Source organism: Lagopus leucura, unplaced genomic scaffold, assembly GCF_019238085.1.
Source record: "Lagopus leucura isolate 7727_CA_CO unplaced genomic scaffold, USGS_WTPT01 Super-Scaffold_100001, whole genome shotgun sequence".
In the NCBI taxonomy this organism is placed as follows: domain Eukaryota; kingdom Metazoa; phylum Chordata; class Aves; order Galliformes; family Phasianidae; genus Lagopus; species Lagopus leucura.
Genome location: NW_024962262.1, coordinates 9,653,926 through 9,668,494, shown reverse-complemented (window position 1 = coordinate 9,668,494; position 14,569 = coordinate 9,653,926). Strand labels below are relative to the sequence as shown.

At 38.1% G+C, this 14,569-nt stretch overlaps 1 protein-coding gene across 1 annotated transcript in view; it reads right to left on the bottom strand.

Moving 5' to 3' along the window:
* Positions 1–509: 509 nt before the first annotated feature.
* Positions 510–14,569, bottom strand: part of FREM2 (FRAS1 related extracellular matrix 2) — a 126,595-nt gene continuing 112,535 nt past the window's right edge. The window contains exons 18-24 of the mRNA XM_042868025.1: positions 12,459–12,563; positions 11,198–11,325; positions 10,969–11,103; positions 7,002–7,128; positions 6,223–6,410; positions 5,926–6,072; positions 510–4,331 (exon numbers count right to left, since the gene is read on the bottom strand). Of these exons, the coding sequence (XP_042723959.1) occupies positions 3,819–4,331; positions 5,926–6,072; positions 6,223–6,410; positions 7,002–7,128; positions 10,969–11,103; positions 11,198–11,325; positions 12,459–12,563 (1,343 nt within the window). The 3' untranslated portion in view covers positions 510–3,818. The remainder of the gene's footprint in view (positions 4,332–5,925; positions 6,073–6,222; positions 6,411–7,001; positions 7,129–10,968; positions 11,104–11,197; positions 11,326–12,458; positions 12,564–14,569) is intronic.

The window sequence follows — 14,569 nt, the reverse complement described above, 5'->3', positions numbered from 1 at the left end:
GGACAGAAATATTTCCAATGTGATTTGCAGCAGTAGAAATCACTACAAAGATCTCATAGATGTTACGCTGGAGGATTCAGCTCAGTATAAGATGTAAGTGTAAGAGTACAATCCACCTGAGCAAGTTTAAGTAGTATAGGGGACAGACATGGAGAAGCTCAACCAAGCCTACAAAGGACTTGCAAACCCACTGCTGATATCTACAGATCTGGATGTTTCTGATGTTCTGCAGCTGAAAGAAGAAATCCCCCTGTGAGTCATGAGCACAACTCCAATGATTACAAAGCAGCCTTTCTGCTGAATGCTTAGTGACCAAAAGGCAATCACTTCGGGAAGGAAGCAGGAAGACTTATTGCAAATGCAGCAGTAAGCTTATGACCTTCAGTTGATGTAACAAATTCGTTTTTCATAACAATGCATTACTGACCACTCTCCACTGTGTGACAGTTATACACAGATTTTAGATTAGTAACAAAACAGAAGTAGTTTTATTTTTATTTTTTCCTGATAAAAAATGCCAAATATCACAGCCACAGACATACATAAGAAATTGCTCCAAATAAATATGCATGGAAAGATTTCTGACAGCTTGATAACAAATTTAAACACAGCAGTTACTGTATAAAGGGCTTAACAAATGGCATTACTGACAGCAGAATACGTATCTTCAGGGAAAAGAAGATTGAATACATAATCTGGAAATAGATTAAATATATATATAAAATATTCAGTTTATTGCATGGATAGATAAATATTAATATACTTGTGCATATAACTGGGGATGAGGCACTTATTCAGGTTAGTATAAACAAGGTCACTTGTTAAGTAGAAGGAAAAATGTTAATAAGCCTCCAAACCATCTTGCTGAAATTCAAAACCTTGAAGCCATAATAACAAAGCATGCTGCTACAGTTTATTTATAGTTCACTGAATTGCAAGAAATTCAATTTCTTAGGAACGGGACACACCTGGCAGGTCTTACTGGGAACACTGGGATTTTTTTCCCAGGCAGAGGACTTTGATACCTGATTAACGAATCTTGCTAATTCTTGTCCAGCTCCTCAGTGTTTGCTCTGTGTTTTATTTTGTTATCAGCAGGTTTTTTGAATGTATTTTTTAGAAAAAAAATTTGTCTGATAATCCCCATCATTCGGAACCTTTTACAGAGTTGTAATCAGACATTATTCAAAGCAGTGATCAAATCTACCAGACTCAATATTTGGCTTGTAGAACACGCAGTTTTTGATATGATTTCATAAAAAGAAATAATAATTATTAAAAAAAAAAGATTTTGCCTGCAAACAACTTTAACGATATTTCAGTCTGTTAAAATTCGAAAGCAGAAAAACTGCTCTACTGATAAACACCTACATTCTGTATTTATTATATATATATTTTAAAAGATCTTCTCTGCTTACACAAAACAGGCATTTTATAAATATTAAAATGTTCCATTATTTACATGTGTCCCATTTTACTGTATTTACTTTACTGTATTTATAATACAGTATATTGTCCCAATATACTGTATTCACTGCCTGAATATGCAGGTTCTAGGAGACAAATTCTGCCTTTCTCATAATCATTTATTTCATGCACAGGCACAAGGGTAAATCTGATCCTAGATTACAATTGTAACGTAGTTCTGAACTTTAAACATAAAACACATCTGTGGCTTAAGTCTTTGATCAATCTTGCACACATAATACATGGATCACAAAACTGGGAACTTCATTACAAGAGTAAATTAATGTCAGGTGACCAGGGGAAAGGTCTAATGCACTGGGCTCGTCTTGTGGATAGTCTTGTGGATAATTATTTCAGGCTAGAACTCAAATTAATTAAAATAAAAGATGACTGCGTGACTTTAATAATGGAGCTTGACCCTCAGGTTGCTGAAAACATCTTCCAATTAAGCAGCCTGAACAACAGTCTTCAGAAAACCCAGGAAAAGACGGTACAGATTCTGACCTGATTCGTTGGTGAAAAACTGATGAAGCCTTACAAAATGAGTGAAGTCACAACAAAATAAATCCGCAGATATTAGCGTGAGTCCCTCTGTGGGCACATTCACACTGTACCACAAATCCTGGGCACAGACGTGCCCAGCAGAGCAGACCTCAACATTTCTCAGCCTTATGGACGATTGTGCAGAATCACTAAGTTGAGTCTCCCTGTGTTTACAGCCAGCCACACATAGGACACAAAGCCTCTTGGGTATATTTTAGTGAAGAGGCAGCACTCTGTGATAGAAGCCAGGCTGCTTTCAGACTGGATCCTGGTAACTCAGATCTTTGCAGCATGGTCTCCAGAATGTCAAATGCCAGATTGTTTGCAGCTTGAGGATAGTTTGAGGGGTTGCCAGTACCCACTACCAAAGGCTGTGGAAGAGAACAGGTTTTTCAGCACCAATCTCAACAGCCTACTTCAGATTTTATTTAGTTTATATAGCTGAACTCCACTGACTTGAAAAGATTTATTCATATCAAATGCTAGTGTGACAAATGGGATAATCTTCAGGATTATATGGCACCCAGGGCCAAGCATTTGGCAGGATATCTTTAGGGCAGAACAGGTCCTGTCTGCATAAAACAAATGGCATGGGACACTGCTGATCCAAACTTCAGTGAGACATCAATGCTGCCAGACTGTCTACATTGGGAAGACTGAGAGAAAATCAGAATCTCTCTTTCAGAAGTAGTCATTTGTTAAAAACAAAAAGTAGCCCAGCAATGATCTAGCATGTTTGTCAAGATATGCTATAATGGTAAGCTAATAAATACTACTTGATTCAATCATGTTATTTTTTTTTTTTTTCACTTTGTTGCCATTTGACATGGCAACTGACAATCACATGCTGGATTCAATATCATGATTCCTAGGCTCAGTTCAGGCAGAACTTTGTCCTCTGCATTTTGAATCTAATACTAAGTACTGAAATACTAATGCTTGCATTTCCCAGCAGTGGATATGCACTAAGAAATACAACTTGCCTTACAACACATCCATGATTTGTTATAAACTTAGGAAGATATGCGTCCAGTTCCTGTCAAAAACAAAATTCCTTCACGATTTGTTGTATTCTTTGGCTTTATATCAACATAAATAAGGAAAAAAAAAATCTGATTAAATAGCTGAATAAGAATTTGCAGAAAAGAATACATATTGCCTTTTGTGACATGCAACTGATTATAATGTTACACCGTCTAATCTAGCTGCCTTTTGAAAAAGTTCAGTTAAACATAAGGAAAAAAAAAAACCTAATCACTGGTATAGCTTAAACGAAGTCAAAGTCTTACAGGAGGGAGGATTCATGCCTAAGGTATTTTATCACCTTTCAGCCTAACTGCAGACACTGAGTTCTTTGTGAGAAACAGTACAAAATTTAACTGAAGAGTGTAAGCATTCCACCTCTCAAGTATTCAGTATTTCTAAAGAAATGGATTTCCTCTCTTATTACAGACAGGATCTATAGCACCTTTGGATAGTTTCCACTACTTTTTTGAAATGTCAGCAAATACAAAAAGATAAAACAAAATGTTCTCCCTTACAATGCAGTTCCTTGAACTCCTGCTAAAGATTAGTGCATGATATAGGGACATCACGATAACCTTTAGTGCAAAGTGGGAGATTCAGCATGGATTTTGCTATTGTTGACAAAGGCAGCAAAAGTTCAGGATAAAAAATTTCAAGTAAATCTAGACGCACATGAACTTTTTACTCTTCACGAGTCACCGTGATCTGCTGCTACGTAAGTGCAGTTCAATTTTGTTTTGAGGCACCCTGGAGACTCTGGATTGAACTCCGTGTTCTTCAAATCAAACCTCAGAGCTATCGCTAATGTAGTTATCGGGCAGCATCATTGGTTCATTGCTGCCTGACTTCTTTGAAGCTTCCTTCTTCTCAGAATTTTGTCTCCGCTTTAGCAGCAAAATAATGATTGCAATTAAGCAGATGGCAAGGAAAATGGCAGCAGCTCCACCAATGATTGTGACTACGCTGACCCCTGAGCTCTGGCTGTTCAGTTCTCTGGGGAGAACACCACTGACCACAACCTCCCTTTGAGGGACCTGTTTCTTGCTGGTGCGATCCAGTGCTATGTGCTGTATGTTCGTCCCTCGGTTGTTTTCTACTCCAATGTCTTTTGCAAGCTCTGGGGCTCCCACAACTCCTCTCTTACGGCGTCTCTGTGTGGATGCTACTGTGCTACCTCCACTAAAAAGTGAGTGGTACTGCTGCTCCACGCTTCTTTTGCCAATTCCGCGGTTAGCGTTCTCCTTTGATCGTACAGTGTAGATTGTATGGACATACCACTCCCTGCCCAAAGACACCTAGAGAGACACAATTTTTTTTGCTTTTAAACATACATGCACAATCTGGACAGAGCTATAAACAGACAAAATCAGTTACCACTTTGTAATGACTGTCTGGACAGTACTTTCAAATTTCAAAATCAGGAACAGATAAAACACACTATGTGTCAATCAGTCCCAGGTAAGTCACATTTTCTGTCAAAATTTTAAGAACAGTGTTAACCCCTCTCCATAGCCACACTCTATAACTAACAGGTGCAGATGAAGAAAGACAGCCTTGTCATTTAACTTTGTACCGTTAACACCAATGGCCGTACAGGTCTTGTGCAAAGAACCTCAGCCATGGACAGGCTACAGAGAAGGGGCTTTCCAGACCCAACCTCCCAGCCTTCTGGACCTTAGCTGTGGCTCCTGTTTCCATCTGAACATAAGAAAGCAATTTGCCATCTCATGGTGGTTAAACAGAGAGCCTGTAGAATCTCCGTTCTTGGAGTCATTCACAATCCAGCTGAACAAGACCTGGGCAACCTGTTCTGGGTGACTCTGCTTTGAGCAGAGGGGTCGGAATAGAACATTTCCAGAAGTCCCTGACAACCTCATTCATTCTGTGACTCTGCGATTCCCTGCAGTCTGCAGAAGATAACATCATCTTCCTCAAGTCTGTCTATTTTCTGGATACATAACAAATTTGGCAAGATCCAATAGGATGATCCGAATCTCTCCTATTTTTTTTTTTTTTTAAGGCTACTGGTTTCTACTTTACGTAGTTGGCCCCAGATTCTGTTATCATGCAAAATGCTGAACACATTTTCTATTTTATACTTGTTTTTCCACATCTTTGTCAGGACATAATGTTTCTTCACATTCTCATTCTTTTGACAGAATGAGAGCAAAAAAAACACTGCATTATTGGGAAAGGATTCTTTAAAACAAAACAAAGATATCAGTTCAGTGGGGTCAGGTTATGAAACCATTTTTGTATTAAATAGGCTGTTCTCTTAAATACTCCATTGTTTACAGTGGGACATATCACTGAATGGATGGGAGTAGGATTAATGACTCCTTAGTACTTTTCCTAATTTGTACTTTTGAGTTTGTTTATGGGAACTATTGAGTCACGGCCTGAACCACTGATTGATCTCCTGGGAAAGGACCAGGTCAGACCTGGGAGCACAGCTGAAGGCAATTCACCTGCACAACCAGAAGGGGTAAAGTCTGGCTGCACCTCTTTAAACCCCATTTAAGAGCTGACTGGAACTAGGGGAGGATCTCTTTCTGGAGATCCCTCTCTAGTGGAGCTTTCCTCTGCAAACCTGGAATCTTCTGATATGGGTAAGCAATCTTCTTCCTTTTCCTTATAGCACCTTTCTACTGTGCTGATTCTTCCGCCATTACACCTCCGGTGAAACACCTTTTCCCATCATTTTGATCTGTCCAATCGCTACAGTATTTTACATCTTGAAATTTGTAAGCGTTTGAAACTCTATTTAACTGAATTGAAATAACAATAAATCTTTTAGTTGGTTTCAATGTTACTCATACTTAAAAACATTTCTTGTACAAGTGTTTCTGCTTGGTTCAGTGTCTTGGTACTAAGCTATAGAAATCATACCTGAAACAGAGGAGTTGAGTCTACTTTAAATCCATCAGAGCCTGGTTGTTTAACTAAAGAAATTGCTTCTGGATCATCTATTGCAAGTTTTGCATTAAAAAGCACATCTCCAAAGCTTGTGGCTTGTGTTTCTGGTTGAGCTTTATCCTACAAGATCACAGAGGTAAAAAAAAAAAAAAAAAAAAAAGCATGTTTGTAAAATATAGATCTGTTATTCCCAGATTGGTTTTAGATAAAAGAAGAAGTAGAAAAAATTATCACAATAAATGTGTATTCTTCCAGATCTAGAAATCTTACCACAATCTTGAATCTGTACAGAAGGGATGGAGAATCAGCAAGACACCCATATTCAGTGTTGGATGGATTATACTTGGGTACATATCCATCAGCTCCTGTACACAGGAAAACCTTCTCAATGCTACAATAGAAGGAATCACCCAGATTTTGCACTGGATCCACCATCACTCGACCATAAATGACATCACCTGTAAGAGAATGCACACAGTGAACATCCTGTTACACTGGAACAGTTAACTGTTAACAATACTGAAGCTAAACAAATAAGCCTAGTTAAGAAGCTTGGTGCAGTGTAATGTGACTGCAGTTTCTGCTCATTTCAAACGTCCGAGCTGAAGACTCTCAGTCTGCCTACAGCTACATCAAGAATTTACTTGAGACACCTTGCCACTCAGCTTTCACCAGAGGGTGTTGCCAAAGGTTGTGATCAAACTGCACACTCTTCTACACGCTCTGGGCTGCATAATAGCACTAGGAAGCCATTTGCAGTTGCTATAATTAGAACCAGTTCAGAAGCTGCTTTAAATTATGGACTATATTCAGGTCTTCACTCAAAAAGTGTTTATGAAGTGCACAGCATTTGAGAAATGGCACCACTAATGTCAAATTCAGATGTAATAGTTTCTGCGTAGATGGACCAACAGCTCTGGTATAAAGTGCCAGTAGGAAAGGCAAATGCAAAAGAATGCAGCTAGACACAGCTAAATTCTTATTCCTGAAACAGAATCCTGAAAGTGTGACACACATATTAAAGGTCTGTGATCAGTGCACAATTTTACCTTCTGAGAAAGCAACATCACTTTCTTGTCCAAAGCCCATTGATCCATCTGACAGCCAGAGCGTCTTTTTGGAGAGAAGGAACATCTGGGTGTTCAAGCTGAACTCAGCAGCCACTGGGTCACTAACCTAAAACACAACAGTGCTTCAAAAAGCATTCTTTAATCACTTTCAAAACATTGATCTTCTCCCATATATGCTATTCATCAGCTCATATTTACATGCTATAACACAGCCTAACTATAAATATTTATTTGCACTAGAAATATATTGCTGCATATTTTACACATGCATAGCCTTTTGCTTATCTACTTCTGTGATTGATGAGATTCTGGGCTAGTTTTTTCCCACCACATTTTTCAAATCCCAGACAAGAAGGTGCCCAGGGCAACTTGTATGTGTGGTAAGGTGAAGAAAATATTTTCCACAGTATCTTCTTTCTTTTTGACTCTGCCTGTTTTCTCTATCCCATTTTTAACCTTACGCTGAAGTCCCAAGTCTGTTTCTGATTCTCTGATATATTTGCAAGATTTAGTGATGCAGGATATCTGTGTATGTATCTCAGATCATATATGTGAAAAGGCACCAAAGCATCTGAGCATCTTTTATGCTAATATTTATCTTCATATGTTCCATATTGTTATCTATGATTTTTCCTTGATTACATAATAAAAGTACAATAAAACAATATTATTAGAAGCAGGTTCTCACTGGGCCACAAACTTCATAAACATAAGTTAGAAGGCAACCCCTATATTGGCCATAAGAAAAATGAAAGAATACAGCAAAAAGGACTGAGGAGAACCCAGACCTCAAAAAGATGCGTTTCATGCATTCCAAAAAAAAAAAAAAAAAAAAAAAAAAAAAAAAGACAAAAAAAAGGAAAAAAAAAAAGCACAAGAGGCCACTAAACAAATAAGAAAAATGCCTTTGTCAATGCATATATATATATGAAAAAGAAGGAAAGAAGACACAAATGAAAACATTCTTGCTGGCCCACAGAAAGGGTGCTGATGGAGTGAGATATAACAACATAAACAGAAACTGCTGCCACAATATATGCAGGCTTTTTCTTCTTCAAATCCCGTTTTTCACAGTAGGCTCCCAAAACTGCCAGAGCAACAGGATTTAGCAAAAAGAATGAACAGCTAAAACATTTTTATAAACTTCATACAGAGGAGTCTTATCCCCATAACCTTTTCACAGAAATTATAATAATTAAAAAATCACTTCCAATCTCTTTGGAATGCTCCCTTCCAAATGCCTGGATTCAAGCTACTGGGTTGTGATCCCACAGCTTCAAATACCTATCGGAGTCAACTGGTTTTCAGCTGCGGATCTGAAAGAGAATGAAGCATGGCCTCATCAAGCTCTTCCTTGGCAGAGTAAATCTCTACTGAACTGGAAACAAAAGGCATGTGTTAAACTGAAGGCACTGACTTCAGGCACACCATTTACAACCAATGGTAAGAGCAATGGTCTGGATCAATACTATGCATATAGCTGGGAATACATCTCTTATTCATTCTGTGACTATTTTTGTTTCAGTTTTACATGTAAGACTCAGTGCTGCCAGTGGCTGACTTATAGCTGAATTTTATGACAGTAATTTAAATGTAATTACTTCCATTGTCCAGCTAAAGCATTTTAAACAAAAGAGCACTTAAAAACATAATCTGTGAGGATCTGCTGAGTGAAAAAATGTACAGCCAGTTTACTCTGCCTATTTGTCATACTCATGAACTTTGCATATGGATGGTTTGGAACTATATATATACATTTTATATATATCTATATATATACACATATCCACGTCCATGGGACAAAAAGCCATGAGATACATGGTACCTCAAAAGAAGCACATGGCTCCTGAGGCAGGTTCATCTGAGGGCAGCAAGTACTATGGGAGTAGTTCTGTCAAGAATTAGTCATGTGCATTAAAAGAAAGGAGATGCTGAAAAGATTGTAACATAACAGAGATTGCAGTTTGGATGCTGTCATGTACAGGGCATCCCAGAATGAAGTAGTGGTAATACAATGCTCAGTAATGTTACAGGCTACCTGCTCCCCTCTTCTAGGGCCACAGAAGGAATAACAACGAAATGGGTAGAAACATGGTAAAGACGGAAATACTGAAGTGAAATCTTCAAAGAGAGAACACAAAAATATCTTTTCTACTTGATTTTTGCATCTTAAAATGGCCCCTCGCTCCTAAACAATGAAAACAATGGTGAAGGAAATCCAAACAAAACGATGATTAAAAGAATATAAAAAGTCTCATACCAAAAATACCAAGAAGATAATTCAGTAGAGCAGCTGGGGCACTAGAATGAGAACTTAGAGAAACAATTTTTGTGGTTCTATTTCATAATTTGATTTGCAGTCAAAACCATTTTGATCCAGTTTTGAGACTGGCACTCACTGACTTCAGTGGGTCTGCAAGATATCGCAGCATGAGTTTTCATGCTCACTTCTCTGTTTCCTGTTTCTTATTGCTAAAATGTGGATACTAATGTTCATTCATTTTTGCAGAATGCCTAAAAGTCTTATTGGAACCCACTTTAAGACCACATATTCTTTCCATCTATGATCAAAGGAAACAATAGTGGACCACAACATTTCCTGAATTCCTTTCACTGTGAGTATCTCAAAACAATAAGTTGGTCTTGATTTGAAAATTGCTGGTGATGGGGACTAAGCAGCAACAGTACTTTGCAATTATGACAGTATTACAGTTGCGTACCTCATCCCTAATTTTAATATGTGTACCTGAAACTTGCATATACCACACTATTAAAGTGTTATCTGATACAAGGAACCCAATAGCAGCCATTTTATTTTCACAAAATCATTCTCACAACTTGAGAAATTTGCTCCTTAGGCTTCTTCCAGGTGAGATAAAAAGAATATCTCCAGGCTACTTTGCCAATTTTGCAACGATTTTGTTGCTCTTTTGAATTTTCTTCAAATCATCCGCATCTTTCTTGTTTGCATGAGGACTGGACACAAGCTGTGGTTCAGCACTGCTGTGAATAGCTTTAGAGTTCCTAGAAGCAGATTAGAAATGCCAGATGAAAGCCAGAGTGCTGAACTAGTAAAAAATTGCCCCTCCCAACTCCAGCCACTCATTTTTTCCAAAATGTTTTGCTGGGTTAATTCTGAGAAGGCAGGTTTTGTGTCAGATCATGTATCATCTTCCTGTTTCACCAGAGCTTAATGCCGTATCAGGAATCATCTGTTCTCCCATAGCTGGCATAACACCAAATGAAAGCATAAAGGCTGCATACATTCTTTTGCATACTCTGGCTAATTCAACAGGAAACTGATTGTGCATCTCTGGCTGATTCACACTGTATTTACACTGTAAGATGATCTAATAGCATACATCTATACTAATGAGCATGAAACCCCAGCCACATTGTTCCAGTCTTGGTTGTATTGGCTCCAAATAACAGGAGTAATAAAACTTCATCCTTACTATTCCCAAGATCATGCTAGCCCTTACAATTAGTGATCCATATGGCTGGGATTCTTGTCACTTAATATCACAAATAAGTCTTCAAGCCGAGTGTTTTAACAGTGTTGCTTATGTACACTTCCTCCACAGCAAGTGGAGGAAGTCCTACCTTAGGACTGAATCAATCTTCCTCTGAAGGTTCCACATTCAATACCAGAAATGGTAACCATCATACAAATCAATGTGAACATCCTTCTGACTATCATAGAAAAATGAACAAATACTGTCCATGCGTCAAGGACAAAAAAAATCACTTGTGCTCCTACATCAATCTTTCCACATTGCGTAAAACTAAACAGCAGAAGAGAGCATGTTCTGTCACTGCAGTTTTGGAACTGGTTTGTTGTAAGCAAGTAAATTAAATTTCTGGTACTATAATTACAAGATTACCAAAGGTGATTTGAAAATTAAAATGAAAAGCAAATATGAAGAAAACATCACTGGGGTGCTACCTGCTGGAATCGAATATCCAGATCAAATGTGATCGGCTCTCTAGGATTGCAGATCACCGGTAGGCTGTACTCCTGGTGTGCAGCAGTGGTACAAGCTATCAGCTTTACTGTATAGGTCCCAGAATAGTCTCGAACCTTTGTGGAGAGACATTGAGAGAGAAGAGTGTTAACACCAACGTCCTAACTGACAAGTTGAGGTAAGGGAAAAAAGCAAAGGATGAGGTTTTACCGCAAAATCTGAAACAAAGCTCCACTGCTGTACTGGTTGGTTGTACGTGGGCTCGCTTCGGATGAGGCTGAGGCTGAATGTCAGGCTCGGGTGATCAGCTGACATAACCATGGAAGTTAGAGATGAAGCTAGAAATGTGCCCATAGACAGATTTGTCACCTTCAGTGTTTCAGTGCAGACTCTCAGCCTGACAAACATTCCCAATAATTTAAAAACCATAATGCTGTGGTGATGTTAATGCTTTTACAGGGCAATGGGCTTTATTAGCTGAAACTTACAAAATGAATTACAGTCAACATAGCTGGGCCCCCTTGACTCTTGTTCAAATGTCAGTTAAGCAGTTGTTTTTGGGCTATGCAACCAGAATTGTATAAAGATTAAATCTAACTGAAAGGCAAAACAGTGAGAGTGGAATGGCAAAGATCTATAATCCCTCTGTTTTTAACTTGGAATGTCAGCCCAGGGAACAAAAAATAATTTATCTTAGCAGAGTAACTCTTTCAGTTCTATCCAATACACAGAACCTTAAACTCTAGAAGACAGCTGAGAAAAAGCAGAATCACTATGAAGGAGTGTTATAGGTTAAAAAAACTAACTAAAACTAAAACAGATTTCTTAAAATGCTTTTTTTTTTCCCCCCTTCCATTATTGTTCAACAGATTTAATTTACTTGGATAATCTTTTCCATAGCCAACATTCATGCTCAGACTTACATCTGTAAAAAGAGACTTCTACCTGTGATTATTCTGAACAAAGGGAGAAGGGTTTAAACAGATTAAATTGCAGGATCAGGTCCTCAGTAATGACTTAATTGAATGGCAGTGAGAATGTTTTATTAACAGAGAGATACAAAACTCCTACTAAAGCTTTTTTTACTCTTTGAAAAAGGTCTAAATAACATTGACAGACTGCAAATTAGAAAAGAAATTTTAATTCTTAGTCTCTAAATAGAGGTAGGTTGTACATCTTAGCTTTTGGATCAAAAATATGTTTTTATGGATCTCTAGTGGACAGATTGGCCTAGATCTTCACCTTTCACTAATCAGCCTTTCCATCAAGTGGAACTATTTCACTAAGTTTGAAATTCTGAATATAGTCATCAGTGACAAGCAAAAAAACCCAAACAGAACAAATCATTATCTGGAGAGACAGAGGACATAAAAACACCAGATGTCAGCAGCAAGATTAAGAATGAAAAATATGAAATTTGGGAGGTGTGTCTGTATTTTTACAGTACTGCTAAACTGCAGATTAAGCTTACCAAGGTGGGACATGACAAACAGACCGTGAAACCGTGCTTCAGTCTTGAAGTTGACAACCAGGCGCCCCTCTTCACTAATACGCATGCTGGTTGGGTACAGAGAACCTGTCAGCAGAAGCCAATCCATAAATACCATTACAAATGCAGATGACAAACAAATCACACTTCTACACAACAGCAGCTCCACTCTTTTTATTCTCTCTTGCCTCATCAGCTGTTTGGGAGGGGGCCTGATGGTATCTTTTAGGCTCATTTAAGAGTCTTTTTAAACATGAATTTACATAGTGGGACTAGAGCTAGAGTTTCGCAATGTTTTCCAAAATACATAGAGAAATTCTTAATTCCCTGCAAATTCATAGTCTTACATATGTTGCTATGCCCACACAGAAGTTCTAGTAGACTGAGAAAAATTCACAGCATAGGCAGCATGTGTATTCAGGAACAACATAGTCAGGGCCAGTGGGTTCTGGAGAAGGAAGAATACTTTCGGTTTCACCAGGTATTCAAACTGACTTCTGTCAATAAAAGCTGTGTCCTCTTTATCAGGGCCTCTCTGTCCATTGTGCCAAGGCAGCATGCACTGCCACTGTGGCAGCAGCAGTTGTGTCTTCCGTGGTACTGGTGGACAGATGAATCTGTGAAACTTGTTCTGACAGGGTTTGCATTGCTGGAGATTTCTGGAATGAATTCAACCCAAAACACGAGCGTAATGTTCCCTAATCTCAGGTTACAAGGTCTTGTTTATATGTCAGAAGTGGTTTATTTCTGTTGCTTGAATTCAAATCCCCTTTACTCCGGTATTCTGCAAAGCTTCAGAGTTCGGGCATTTCTACAGTGCTCACTTATCAAGAGCCAGTGGTGTAACAGCCTCCTGTTTGCTAGTGGCAAGAAGAAAACAGGCCAGAAACCTAAGATAATGTGTCAGAAACCTAACATGTTCATCAACATGAACACATATCACAAAATATGCACAAAATCACTTGTACCAAATACATTAATTTATACATTAGAAATATATATAAATGTATACCTGTATGTATACATGAATTGTGGCTTTACATAGAATTTCTGTAGAGGAAATAAATGCATCCAGAGGTATAGAAATAAAGTGAGAAGTAGTTAACTCCTTCCTGCCCAGAAAAACACATAGTGAGAAGCAATAACTCTCAGTAGCTGCCCAAATCAGACTGGAATCTATTGGGTGTCTGCCCTCCACTACTCCTGTGCTCATTATGTTCTATGCTTCTGTGTTCAAAGGGAGCTGCCAATGTTCATTACCTCCATAGCCCTGAACATCAGCTTTTTAGACATATAAATAAAAATTTAAAGCACCAAAGGCATGAAAGTGGTGGCACAGACACATCACATAGTTGCTAAAACTAAGGATTAGATCTGGCTTTTAAGTGGTGACAAATACATCACATGATCTGTGGCATGTGGCTTGTTCTTTAGGCAGTGCCTGGCATGTGCTTCATTCTTCATGCACTGCAGATTGCCCTTGCCATTCCTCATTGCCTCCTCTTACTATGAGGACAGAAATTTGCATAGCAATGACATCTGCAGTTTAGACATAGAGTTTGCCAAAAAAAAAAAAAAAAGAATAGCTTCAGCTTCACACTGGATTGCTGACATTGTGTGAGTGCACATATGTAATTATAGCTGGTGCCTGTATCCTACCTTAGGTTGGGACCGATAACGAACACCTGAAGCTTAATTCTGGGCGCTGCTAAGTAAATCTGCACATGAAGAACAAAGCAGTACATATGCACAGCTATGCATTTTAATCTTTTGCAGATATCTACATGTTTTTTTAAATAAATCCACTTTTTGCAGAGATAAAATATCTAATGATAAAGTCTGACCTGCTGACTAATTGCAGTCACAAATATTTATCGGCAGCATGTATCACATTTAAATAACGTTTTACTTTTACAATTCAGTAGTCTAACAGATGACAGGTTGTTACATCCATTATGTATTTCTCTTCTTTTTCAATGTTTCATAATTAATGTTTTCAAAATATCAAAAATATTCTGCAATTGTATGCTCAGAGCTAGAAAAATATTGACAACAAAGTTTCAATTTTTCTCATTAATACTCAAATATAGTGT